General features: G+C 37.3%; 1 protein-coding gene across 1 annotated transcript; it reads left to right on the top strand.

The window, feature by feature from the left end:
* The first annotated feature begins 367 nt into the window (after positions 1-367).
* On the top strand, positions 368-13002 carry vamp3 (vesicle-associated membrane protein 3 (cellubrevin)). Its single transcript, XM_037772746.1, has 5 exons — positions 368-551; positions 6140-6218; positions 8683-8841; positions 9151-9202; positions 10485-13002. Coding segments are annotated over exons 1-5 (309 nt in total). The 5' UTR covers positions 368-549; the 3' UTR covers positions 10502-13002.
* Positions 13003-13733: the final 731 nt, after the last annotated feature.

Here is a 13733-nt window from a genome sequence, read left to right as displayed (position 1 = left end):
TTCAACTCAACACAATAAATTAATTAATTATTAAAATATAAAACTACCCTCTGCATAGGAACGATACCCCCAGAATACAAATATACAGTATATATGCTCCATGACCATGTTAAAAGAACTTGTAGCTCTCATAAATATTTTTAAAAATAAATAATTAATATATTTCAGACAGTTGCACAGCATTACAGTCCATACAGTTCAGGTGTACTGTGTGTCAATAATGGTATGGAGGTGAGGTGTGGGGTATTTATATAATAATTGTGCTACAAATTATATATTTAATTATATATATATATATATTATATAGACAATATTATCTTAATATAAATTGCCCTTACATCTTGGTACAGCTAATAAAAATAGAAACTCCCACTTTAGTGTTTAATTACCTCGTTTGCGTGCGTATTTATTTGTCCCATTTCCGACAGCACGTGAAGGCAGCATAACAACCCAGAGCAGTAACTGTTACGGGTTGACACTTTAGCTTTTAGCTTTTAGCTCACAGTCAACAAACAGCGTCGGTGTCGCTCAGAGAAAGTTCATTTCACAATGTAAGTCTTTCATGTTTCTACCAGATGTTTTTATAAATGTTACTCCGTGAAAGCTGCATAACTTACCGGACTCTTCCGGGTGGATTTGGGGAAACAGGATCACAGAAGGAAAAGCAACGCCCAAAAGTTTGAGACTAACGTTAGCAAGCAACAAGTGCTAGTTGTTAAGCTAAGCTAAGCTAGTTATCGCAGTGTTACATTAAGAGTTCAGTAACTTTGCCCAACACAAACTATGTGCATTTGTTAGTTAATTAGATAATTAAAGGAGAACATACATGGCAGGTTTATATCATGTTTACAGCTGCGTAAATAAATGTAAATATTGGGACAATTAGCTTTATGCTAACTTTAGCATTTCCTCCGTGTTATTGGTTGAGCTAGTAACGTTTATGACGTGTTTATGTTCAGTTAAAAAAAGCGGAAAAACAGGAACTGTAATTGGGAATCATTAACAGTTTGAGCAAAGTAGTGTTGACATGTAGGAAATGTATTGATGGTTAACTTCATGTTAGTGGGTAATTAAAGTGGTGTGACTAGGAGTGATGTTTTATTCTTGTCATTCACTGTTTATCAGATTTAATGTTACAATAGATTTAAAGCCAAATCAAATGCCCTTGTTTGTTTCCCTGTTTCCACTAACCTCCCCCCCATCCCTTCATCCACTCCCACCCTGCTCCTACCTACCACCCCTGTTTACCACTCTACACAGGAAGTCTGTCTGAATAATATGTAGGAGTGTAATCCAATGAACAGTCAAAATTATATATTGCAGCCCTGATCAAATCTATCCACATTTAAATAGTACTTGTTGTTGTTTAGGTGAGGTTAATCCACATAGATCCTGGTATAGAATATTCAGGAGGCATTGTAACCAATGTTTTAGTGATTTATAAGTCAAGGGAAGTTTTCAGAGTAGCAACCCAGATTTTGCACGATTAAATGGAACTGGTGTTTTTATTAAATCAGTGTTAAAGACACACTGTTATGATGAAGGATTGCATGAATCATTTAATCCATTTTTGCTGACATTGTGATTTTTTTCCAGTGTTTGACATTAGTCAGCTAACGGTTAAGTCACACTACACAGATACATGACACATCTTAACTACCTAATTTGTGTGTGCTTTATGCTTTGACAACGCAGTAGAGAACCTACAAGTATAGCCAAATTCATTATCTCAATATTTTTTTTGTCTTCGAGTTATGAATAAGTAGTAATTTATACATATGTAACATCTGTCCAAAGATTGTGGGTTAAACGCCTGAGTAAAAACCTTCAAAATTAACAGGAATTACAATTCAAGTATAAACTTTTTTAATGCAGCAACAAATTAGTCAAAACTTAAACAGGAATTAAAATTACAGTATGTAATGTGTACAATATATAAACATAAAGTTTAATTTAATAGACCGGCACCATTGTCACCAATCCAGCTATATCCGATCCAGTATATGTATCGGTGCATCCCTACTGAAGAATATGACAGCAATAAAGGCAAATCAAATAACAGTATTTGTTTTTTTTACTTTCTATAAATGGGCTGGTTTGCTTCAGGAAAACCTACGTTGTCTAGCCACAGTTTCATGGCGTAGAGAATGGATGTATGACATGGGGTGAGCATAAAGCCATTTGAATACATTCATTATGCATTTTCATGAACAAATAAATAGTAAAACATCAAAGTTAAATTAAATCCCATAATACATTGTCTCATGCAATTGCAGTAACTTTGGACAATTTTAAGCCTGTGAACACATCTTACACCTCTAGGGTCAGGAGAGATAGGAGAGAGTCTTAATAATTCAAGATGTTTATTGTCACGCCAGTTATACAAGTACAATCATGTGAAATGCTTTTTGCTGGGAAGTGTAATCTGTTTACAACCGTTTTACATGGCAGACATTTTGACATGTCAATAGAGGAAATGTCAGGTGTAATTATTAATAATATAAATGGTTGCTTCTCCATTTTGTCAGCCAGTTTCAGGTTCCTGTTATTGTGTAAGCTGGCTCTCCTGGCACGACTACTTACTGGAGCACTTCAATTGAATAGAGTCATCATTCATGTTAATTACACCTGTGATGTTTGTGGTATCACAAGTCTGAATGTCTCTTGTGTAAAAGGTAAATAAAAGACATGGTCAAATAGAAATTCTACAGAAAAAGTCTTATTAAAAAAATACAGGTTGCAGGGGTACATACCGTGACCTTGCAGCTAAAATTAACTATCATGTTTGTTAACAGGCAGGCAACAGTAGTTATAACTGATAAGTTGATCGACAGAAAATATATTATCTATTTTGAGAATCGATTAACAGGTTATTCACAGTTATGCACAGTAATCAGCTTCTCAAATGGGATTTTTTTTCTGTTTTTATAAATCTTCGATGCCAGTAAACTAAATATAAAAGTTTTGGACAGTTGGTCAAACAAATGAAGACATTTTGAGACGTCCCGCTATTTCCTGACAGTCTATAGACCAAACAGTGAATCGAGAAAATAATCAATAATGAAAATTAGGGATGCGACGATACTGGATCAGATATCGGGCCAATGCTGCCTCATATAGCTGAATCGGATATCAATGACAATTGGGCCAATATATTAAATTCAATTCTATGTTTATATACCATATACATTATTTACTGAAATTGTAATTCCTATTAAGTCTTGACCAATTTGTTGCTTCATTAAAAAGGTTTACACCTGATTCGTAATTCCAGTTAATTTTGAAGTTGTTTTTAAGAGATTGTTGGTGCATGATTTATTATTTTAATAACAAATAATTCAGTAAATTTATATCTATGTATTCGTTACATTTTGTTTTACAAAGTTAAGAAAGCAAGCATCAGTCAAGTCTGATGTCGCCTCACACATAAAGGAATGATCCCAGTCATTTCCACAGAGTGAGGCTTATTAATTAAACGCTGGTATCGGATCGGTACTCAGTATCAGGTGATACAAAAAGCCCAGGAATCGCTATCGATATTGAGAATGAAAAAGTCTAATAGGTGCATCCATAATGAAAATAATCGTAAATTGCAGCCCACTTGTTTAACATTTGCAATATTTTCTACTTGCAGATTGGGCTCGCAAGTCAGAGTTGTACTTGCCCCCTTTATGTTTTCTCTGGCCCAGCGGGAAAAACAGCTGTTGGGTTGTTTGTATTGAATCGGCAGCATTATGACATCATAAGAATAGTAGTTATGTATTCATTTATTTTTAGATAAGCTGCAGGGCCTGCTGCCTCATACAGGTTTTGTCCAACCTGTGCCCCCACACCTGTGCTGTAAGCTTGTATTGCCTTCATGGGTGTCTAACAGGGGAGCATACTCATTTTAAATTTAGCACACCTATTCACCATTGTTGGGTGTGTTGTTTATCTTCCTTTTGGAAGGAGTTACGTCATGGATTTGTTTTTCTTCCGGAAATGAAATTGGTTAGACTTCCTGGCATACATGAGTACAGTTTCCATTGAGGTGACTGTGATGCTTTCCTGTGTGGTTTAAACCAACACAGTTTGAATGTAAGTGAGCTGTTGTATCTTTCTCCTGGCTACACTTATGCTATCAGCTGCAGTCGCCTCTGAAATGCTGACAGATGTTTAAAGCACACTGACTGATTTGTGATGTTTACGCAGTCTCTCTCAGCAACTCTCTTGCTCTGTGGCAAGTAACAGCCAGGTTGTAGGATCAACCAGCTGTCATGCTTTGTTACTGCTGCACTCTAAAACTAAGGGCCTCTTTCTGTAATACCAGGAGAAATAAGAGAGGCTGTGAGGGTTTTCATCAGCGTCATGTGAGAGTTAGTGCACAGCAGATCTAATCTGCAGTTAAATGTTAATGGATCAATTTGTACTGCTCACCATCAGGTTCTTTGGCCCTTTTTAACTCTCAATTTTGTTTCATACCTTGATTTAATATGAATCTGATATTTTAATTTGATGAGCTTTTATTTATAAAAAGGTTAAATAAAGCCAGTGCCTGACCTACACTGAGGATTAAGCAATTTAATTTATAGCTTTGTTTGCCACAAGGGATGTTTTTAACATACTAGTAAATATATTGTGGGTTTTGCGTTTGTATTTTATGGCTGTAACTGTTTGCTGTGTGCAGTAACTGTTTTGCATGTAAAGGTAAAGGAGTAATCCATCTACAGCTGTCTTTTAATGTGGTCTGAGTTTTTGGTGTACACTGGTGTCTTTCACTGAGTCATGATAAATCCTGTATAATCTCTACAGTTCGGCCTTCAACCCATCCTCCCACATTCAGTTATCTATCGTCTTTCTTGAGAAAAGTGTAGCCATTGCAGAGAAATGCTGTGTCGTGCCAGAGGGTGGCAGTAGCTAACCGCTGTGAAATGGGCTGGGCTGTAGGGTCAATCTAGAAACCATAATTAAATGATTCAAGTAAACAGTATAATTTCCTTGTACGAGTTTCTGTGATTTATATTTGTGTCCTTGTTTAGAAACAATCTCCCAAATTGTTAATGAAAGAACAAGCTTCAGAAAAATAAAAATTCAGAGGCTTGCTTGCAGTTTGAGGTGGGCTGTGGGTGCATGACGTCATGTCTAAATTGCGCAGCGGTTCATTTTTTCCATGTATTTCACCCAGCTCTCTATTGTCAATTATTTAACTGTTATGAAGCATTTATATGAAGCATTAATCATACAGCAACTCTTTGGGCATCCCATTCATTCCTTATCATCATCCAGTGTATTCTTGCTTTACAAAAAATATCCTCCATTGTCATATTATCCACCCTCAGCTCTCATTTAATTTTTTTGAATCACACCCATAGCCACCGGGCAGACATGATGAACATTACATGTTAAGGAAAGTGTGCTTTATAACTGCAGTTATTGGCAGAGGGACAAAACAAATAGAGCATGAGTGCAATATTCACATGGCTAGAAGGCCCCACCTCTTCCCCTCCCAAAATGTTACATAATTATTCCCTAAACTAAAAGAATCAGAAATACTTTATTGATCTCTGGAGGGGAAAATGGGGGCGTTACAGTTGCTCTTATAAACATAAAGAAATGTAAGAAAATAGAAATAAAGGAGTATGTAACATGTAAATTATGTACATAATGTTATATATATATATATATATATATATATATATATATATATATATATATATATATCTTTAGGTAGGTTAAGAGTTTAGGATGCATTACACTATTTTAGCTTGTAATCATGTAATTGTATGGGCCTCCCTATATGAGCCCCCTCCAATTGGAGGTTGCAGACATTTACCTCAATCACAATAGGTTGAATATTAGACTGTATTTTGAGCTGCAAAATAAAGTCACAGGTGTGTAATCATCAGTTCATTTCTTTACAATTTTACAATATTTTCAATGGTGTTGACTGATTCAGGAGATATATAGCTATGGGATAAACTAGAGTTTAAGTGTGATAAGAATGGATTTTTACAATTGTCGTTAGGCTGTTTGCTTCCACTTACCACCAGCTGTTATTAGTCATATGAGTCTCAACAGTTATATTTTTATATTAATAATATTTTTTGGTGAAATCTCACAGAAGGCTAATATCTACACTTAATTGTCATCATTTCACCAGGTCAGCAGCCGGTCCAGAAGGTTCCGGCGGAGCGTCAGGCAACAAGCGCTTGCAGCAGACCCAGGCCCAGGTGGATGAGGTATGATACGTCTCTTTTTACTGGCTTACGAGGTCCAGATAAAGCCCCAAACTTATGTTTTCACACTAGCTGATATTGATGATAATCCCCCAAAAAAATACGTTTAGAATCTCTATTAATATATGACCTACCATGAGTAATACACACATTTCTGTTTATAATTTTTAAAGAAAGCTGCCATATAAGAGACCATTTAACTCTTTCCCCTGTCAAAGCCAATCACATGTTATTTATGAAATCAGTGGACAAATTTAGAGACGGTTCTACCTCGTCTACCTTGTCTCTCACCTAGCTCACTCTTATTATTGACCTCCACCTTACCCCCCACCCACCCCCTCCATCTCCAGCCACTCTGTGAGACTCCCATCTTCCTTAATGTCTGTGTGGAGCAGAGACTTGCATAATCCTTGGCAGCAGTGTCATGAATCACCACAACGTGGAATCAGTGGCTCTATAATGCTCCACCTCCACATGTCAGCTCACATGCCAGAGAAAAATTATATTCAAAAGCATGTCAGGAGGCCACCAGGAAGAAACGTCTGCTTAGTCTCACTCCTCCTGTGGTTTTGTTCTTAATCTTCTTTACAGTTCCCTTTCTTAGCTGTGGCCGTCTTGATGTTGGCCCCTCCTACACAGCGGTTTAATGTAGCATGTCACACAAAGCCTCCAATTGGCTGCCAGCGGGTTATATAATCGCTGCCTCCATGGTTATGTAAGAGCTGCATGGCCCTACACACTTCTCTCCACCCTGCCACTCTGTCTGAGAGGAGGGGCAGTTGTAGTGTTTGTGGATCAGTGGAACATATGGGTTATGTGTAGTCTGCGATAGTGTGTGTGCGCACATGCATGCCTGCCTGATTGTAGGTGATCTCTGTCATTAAGCAGAAAATGTGTATTATATACCTTTTTTTTTTTTTAACCTTGTACAGTAAGGTGTGATCTCTACTTTTGGTGGTTTTGTTCGGTAACATTGTTACTCAACATTTCCAGCATTGATGTCATGATTCTGCATTGTATATAGGTGCATTTCCAATCTCTTCTATTAATTCTAAAATAACTAATTAAGGCAGTGTTTGATTGATCTTCAATGAGTTGTAGTCACGATTAAAGCCGTTTCACACCAAGCAAGGATTTTTGTCTGAAAAATTTGCACGTAAATTTATAAAAACTGATTTTGTTGGTTTTTATGAATGCCCTGCGGAACATTCGTGCGGGGGAAAAATATTCGGACAGGCCTCGATTTCAGGAGATTTCCACCTGCGGAAATATGTTTGACCAATGAAATCCTTTGTTCTAACTGATTACCGTCATTCGGCATGATAATTAGTAGGGATGGGGGGGGGGAATTGATTCACCTATGTATCGCAATTATTTTTTTTACAATTTTTAAATTTATTTTTTAATGCCAGAATCAATATACTGTATTTGCTTCATTTGAGTCTATGCGGAGGTAGAAGGAAGTTACCGCTCCAGCACTACAATACTACACATACAGTAAAGTATGGAAACACTTGGTTTCACACATTGCCAGGAAAAGCAGAGCTAGACATCACGGCTAAAGCTGCGTGCTAACTCTGTCATGGACAGGAAACGTTATCGTATTGCGGTAACGTGCGGTCAAGCCAGTCGTCACGCTCATCTCCGTGGTCAAATCGGCCGACGCTACAACTGTAGAGCACCCATATACTGACATTTATGCTAAATGTATTCAAACGGCCCCGATAGAGCTGATCATGGATGTATAAAGAGAACAGAGCTGACGGGAAAGCTAGTGACGGACTTGGTGAAGTTAGTGGAAGTATACACGTGTGACTATATCCAGTTTTCAAAATAAGGTGTTAACAAAGGGAACTGTATATACAAAATACATATATGGAAATAAGATTGATTGGATTATATTCACCAGAAGTATAAAACATTACATGTCCCTTATAAATTAAAAAGAAAATATCACTACTTTGTGAGGGAAATGTCTTTATTCTTTGATTTTTGGGTTGCTGGAAAAAAATGTAATAAATTATTCCTGACAATGACTGATATATTTGACTTCAGGACATCTCTGACTACAAACACGCTGAAAATCAAACATTTTCACTGTGTAAATTTAGAGATTTTCCAAAGTAAAAGTCCCTAGAGGTGTATGATTGGTGTATGCTAGCCACAACAGCTAACATTAACGTTAGTATCAAATTTAGGGTTCGATTAGTTTATGTATTTTGTAGTTAACGTTAGCCCCTCTGCGTTTTTGTTGTGTGAAGTGGACACGGCAATTTTTAGGAGGAAACCCACTTGGCCTCAAACGCAGATAATTCGCACCGGAACCGGTGTACATAGTTGTCACACACATAGTTGTATGCCCACACGGCATTTTTGCGTTATATTTATTGCATTGCAGGTACAGTCATTTAAAAAGTACTGACATTAAACCATATGTTTTGTTCTTGCTTTGTGTCTTTGTGAGTAGGTGGTGGATATTATGCGTGTTAATGTGGACAAAGTGCTGGAACGTGACCAGAAGCTGTCTGAACTGGATGACAGAGCAGACGCACTGCAGGCCGGAGCCTCCCAGTTCGAGACCAGTGCTGCCAAGCTGAAGAGGAAGTTCTGGTGGAAGAACTGCAAGGTGCCTAAACACAGTTTGGTCCAAAAAAAAACACACACACCCCTTTTCCCTCTGTAAATGAAAATAACTAACTGATCTAAAATGAACTCCATACCAGACGTCTCTTGGCTGTAAGTGGCCTAAATTCTATGAATAGTTTAATTTGCCTACACAACATACATTATATACACATGCCACTTATAAAAGTGAACTGAAGTGAAACAAACATATAAAAAAAGATATTGTTGAACAAAAATTCTTACATTTTCCAGTTACTAATTGCAGTTAATGTGTGTGGCACTGAATTTGCTGTATTATTACTCCTTGCAGATGTGGGCCATCCTGATAGCTGTCATATTGATCATCATCGTCATCATTATTAGTGAGTATCAAGCCCGTGGTTAGAGGAGCTTCTCATCGACAGCTGGTGCAGTTTTTGTTACTTCAGATGATTAAAAGTATCTCTATGAGTTTCAATGAGTTTCTGCACAAAGCCCTTAATATAATCAGAAATACTTTATTGATCAACCGGGGGGAAATTGGGGCGTTACAGTTGCTCTTCTATAAACATAAGAAATGTAAGAAAATAGAAATAGTAAGTAACATGTAAATTATATACATAATGCTACATTATAAACAAAATATATGTAAAAAAATAAAATTAAAATAAATATTAAAATTAAAAATGAGAATATAAAAAATATGAAATATGTACGTGCAAATATATGCATTATATAGCATGCAAAAAGGTAAATACAAAATTCTGTAACAAAAGTGTGTTAAATATAAAACAGAAATAAGAATATTTGTTGAATGTACCGCATAAATGCAGTATTAATTACAGTATTGCACAGATGAATTATTGCACAAATTATTATACAGTTAAGTCAGTAAAAAGTAAATAATAATGATATAATATATACTGTATATAATAATAAAGTGTCATTATAATTACTTTACAGAGACTTCAGTTTAATCTGGGTTGTTTATACTGTTTATATATATATATGTACACCAATCAGCCATAACATTAAGACCACTGACAGGTGAAGTGAATAACATTTATTATCTCGTTACCATGGCACCTGGCAGTGGGCTGGATATATTAGACAGCAAGTGAACATTTTGAACTTTGTGTTGGAAGCAGAAAAAATGGGCAAGCGTAAGGATGTGAGCGACTTTGACAAGGGCCAAATAGTGCTGGCTAGACGACTGGGTCAGAGCATCTCCACAACTGCAGCTCTTGTGGGATGTTCCCGGTCTGCAGTGGTCAGGACCTACCAAAAGTGAACCGGGTCAGACCCAAGGCTCATTGATGCACGTGGGGAGCGACGGCTGGCCTGTGTTCTCCGATCCAATAGAAGAGCTACTGTAGCTCAAATTGCTGAAAAAGTTAATGCTGGTTCAGATAGAAAGGTGTCAGAACACACAGTGCAACGCAGTTTGTTGCGTATGTGGCTGTGTAGCCGCAGACCGGTCGAGATGCCCACGCTGTCCTAATGTTATGGCTGATTGGTGTATATACTGTATATACACACACACAGTATGGTGAAATATAGTATATTTAAATTTCAGATACTTTTGTTAGTTATTACATTCTTGTTAAATCAAATTAGTTCATGTAAGTCTTTCATCTAAGAAGTTCCTGCCTACTTCATTCACAGTTTGGAATTACTCCTAAAACGGCAGCCACGGGAGGAGCGGAGGAAACAATGAAGAAGAGGAGAGAAACGACGTACATAATTAATGTCTCAGAGGAAGACGTCACATGATTACTGGGTACTGAGCTCCACAACATTTTTCTCCTCGCAGGGAGTCTTCATTCCTTGTCCTGTTTTGCTCCCTGTGTGTGTTTGTGTGCGCGTGTGTTTGTGTGAGTATTTGTACATGTGCCTGAGCAAAGGATTGTCATAATACCAGAGGTTTACCCTACATCACTGCACCATACCATCTTTCAACTTGTATTAGAGTTCTATGCCAGTTGCCAAAGTAAACAGAAACAGTTTGATAATTAAAATCAAACTCAAACAAACCTAAAAAGTACAACTGAATCATCTTTGAAAGTATGACAAAGAACACATAAACACACACACATACTCCAACCTCAGGACTAGAAGTGAAGATGTTGTTGTAAACTCTCCTCAACTCATATTTACTTTTTTATGTTTTATTAATAGCCATTGATTTTGTGTGCCAGGCTAAGAGAAGTGCCTTTGAGGATATGCTGTTCTGTGTTAGTTATGATTGTAACAGTAACCCTGCATATCGTTGAAGAGATGCCGCTTTCCAACACACACATTTATACTTTACAGATGCCAATATTTAGATTTTTCTCCTCATTTTTTTTTTTTAATATAAAAGATTTGCTGGTCTGTCATTAGTGTCACTAGTGCAGTGCCTGTTCAAAACGTGCCTGTTCAAAACGTGCCTGTTCAAATTGTGCCTGTTCAGAACGGGCCGATCGCCTGGCCTCCGGTGTTGCTGCTTACAGCTTTCTCGAGAATCGCTCATCCAAACAACTTCACACTCCACGCTGCGCTTCCGTTGATCCCTATCAATACACCTGCCATGTCATAGTTGCATCTCCTAGCAATGCAAGAGTATAGGCGTTTGGGTGCAAAAGCTCACGCGAACATCGATGGAGAGTGAGCTGTAACCAGCATGCCATTTGGTGGTGTAACAGTTAATTGGGATCCCCTCTCAATCCCCTGCACAGTGTGCACACAATACACTACCAATACATTTGTCCCGTAGATTTCAAGAGCTTGAATCCTTGGGTCCTCACCCACCAGGTGTGAAGTCGATCGGATCAGCGGTTGTCGAGAAAATCAAAGGACATATGTACCGACAGAGACTCCTTCCATTTTTGTGAGATGGTTACAGTCAGCCGGGGATTGGTGGGATCTGATGCCTTTATTTTATTTATGCACATGGTCTAGAGCTAATTAATTTCTCTGTGTAAGATGTTTGATTTTGGATTGAATAAAAATGAATTTCATTGGTCACCCAACAACAAATAAGCTAACCAGTAACACACTGTTGAACCACCTGATCATACCTATCCTTGTCCATCTTCCTTTCAAATAGAGCTTAGTTACAGTTAAAAACTAGTATGAGCTTGTGTTTAGATAAGTGCCTCTATGTTAAGACCTACAGCCTCACAGCTAGAGAAACTGCCACGGATTTATAAAGAAAGTGCTACACTGGGTTAAAAGTGTCTCAATCAGGTGCTCTCAAGGATGTGCCAGAACGTTTGCCTTTGTGATATATTCAAGCACAAAAAGAGAAGTAAGAAAATGTAGTGTTAGACAGATGCCTTAATGGGTTTCTCCAATGGAGAACAGCCAAAATACAGCCACGCCTCCTTGATCATATATAAAGATTAGTGCCTTCTGAACGCTCCAAACAAATACTGTGCTGCTTGCTTATTCAGCTGAGCTTATTAACCTTGAATTAAGTCTTCTGTTTAGTTACACTGGCATTTATCCCAGCTGATCAATGCAAAGTACTTCTCACGTGTGATAATTTAGTTTTTATTAACAATAGCTTTTTTTGCAGTCTATTATATGTAGATCTAACTTTAGGGAGACTGTATAGTATTTTTTTGTCTGCTGGTGAGCGTCATGCGTGTTTGAGTGTACAGAATGTTGAGCAATGACGGTGTTATATACCGACACTGGATGATTGCATTCCCTGCTGTTGCCTCTATCCTATTAAAATACATGTTTTAATGAGATAAACAGTTTGGGATTACTTTGTACATTCATTTCACTCTGTGTTGAATTTCAGTCCTGCAAGTACAACTGCTTATGTTGCATTTTTCAGTAAGGCATAAGAAGTTATATGGCCTTCCCAGTGTATGCAGGATAATATGGTAATTGAAATGAACACTAAAACAAGGATGGGCTCTTATTTTTTAGAGTATATAGATATAGACAAACTGTAGCCATTAAGGAAACTGTAATATTTTCAGAGGCCACTGAAAATGCTTTTGCAGACCAGGCTTCTATCACAGATGTGTGGAATTGTCATCATCCTCTCACGTCTACACGAGAAATGTGAGACCCAGTAACGTCAAACCCTTGCTTATGTCTGCCCACTGGGAACGCATTTGGAAATAAGTGCAATTCTACTCTTTGGCCCAAAATGCCTTTTGCTTGAATAAAACAGATTTAACTTAAATCACAAAGCCTCATCTGTTATTTGTTTCTGATCTGTGACAGAATAAATGTCAAAGTTTGCTATTTTCAAAAGCAGCTCAGGGACTTGTTCAGGGACGCACCGATACTGGATCGTATTTCGGGCCGATACTGACTCAAGTCAATGGGGTTTTATATTTTAATTCCCTTTTAAGTTTTGACCAATTTGTTGCTGCATTAAAAAAGGTTTACACCTGTATTGTAATTCCTGTTAATTTTGAAGATTTTTACCAAGTTGCTGGTGTACGATTTATTATTTTAATATTTATTTAATTTATTTGTTTACAAGTTTATTTGACAGGGACCACATATAATAAACAAACTTAAATACTAATAATAAATGTGATGCATAATTAATAATTCATTCTATGTATATCTATGTATTTATTTTATTTTGTTTTACAAAGTTAGGAGAGCAATGATTAAGTCTGGCCTGATGTTGCGTTACACATAAAGGAATGATCCCAGTTTCTTCCACACAGTGAGGCATACAGTTTATTAATTAAACACTGGTATCGGATCGTTACTCGATATCGGCCGATATACATACAAAGCCCAGGTATCGGTATCGGGACTGGAAAAAGTCAGATTGGTGCATCCCTAGACTTGCTGTCTCACAGCTCCAGCTTCATAGACGGCTATATTGTCTTTGATTCCTCTGTTGGAGCCAGATATAGACATACTTCTTAAATAATTCAAAGATCCAGATGGGTC

This window comes from Sebastes umbrosus, chromosome 1, assembly GCF_015220745.1.
Source record: "Sebastes umbrosus isolate fSebUmb1 chromosome 1, fSebUmb1.pri, whole genome shotgun sequence".
In the NCBI taxonomy this organism is placed as follows: domain Eukaryota; kingdom Metazoa; phylum Chordata; class Actinopteri; order Perciformes; family Sebastidae; genus Sebastes; species Sebastes umbrosus.
Note: the sequence above shows the minus strand (reverse complement) of the source record. Positions and strands in the feature narration are given on the sequence as shown.

What these genes read in the sequence shown, in the direction of transcription:
- vamp3 (XM_037772746.1), top strand. An exon ending in CCCAGGCCCAGGTGGATGAG is followed by an intron (nt 6,219 to 8,682) that starts GTATGATACGTC and finishes CTTTGTGAGTAG; the next exon opens with GTGGTGGATATTATGCGTGT. An exon ending in TCTGGTGGAAGAACTGCAAG is followed by an intron (nt 8,842 to 9,150) that starts GTGCCTAAACAC and finishes TACTCCTTGCAG; the next exon opens with ATGTGGGCCATCCTGATAGC.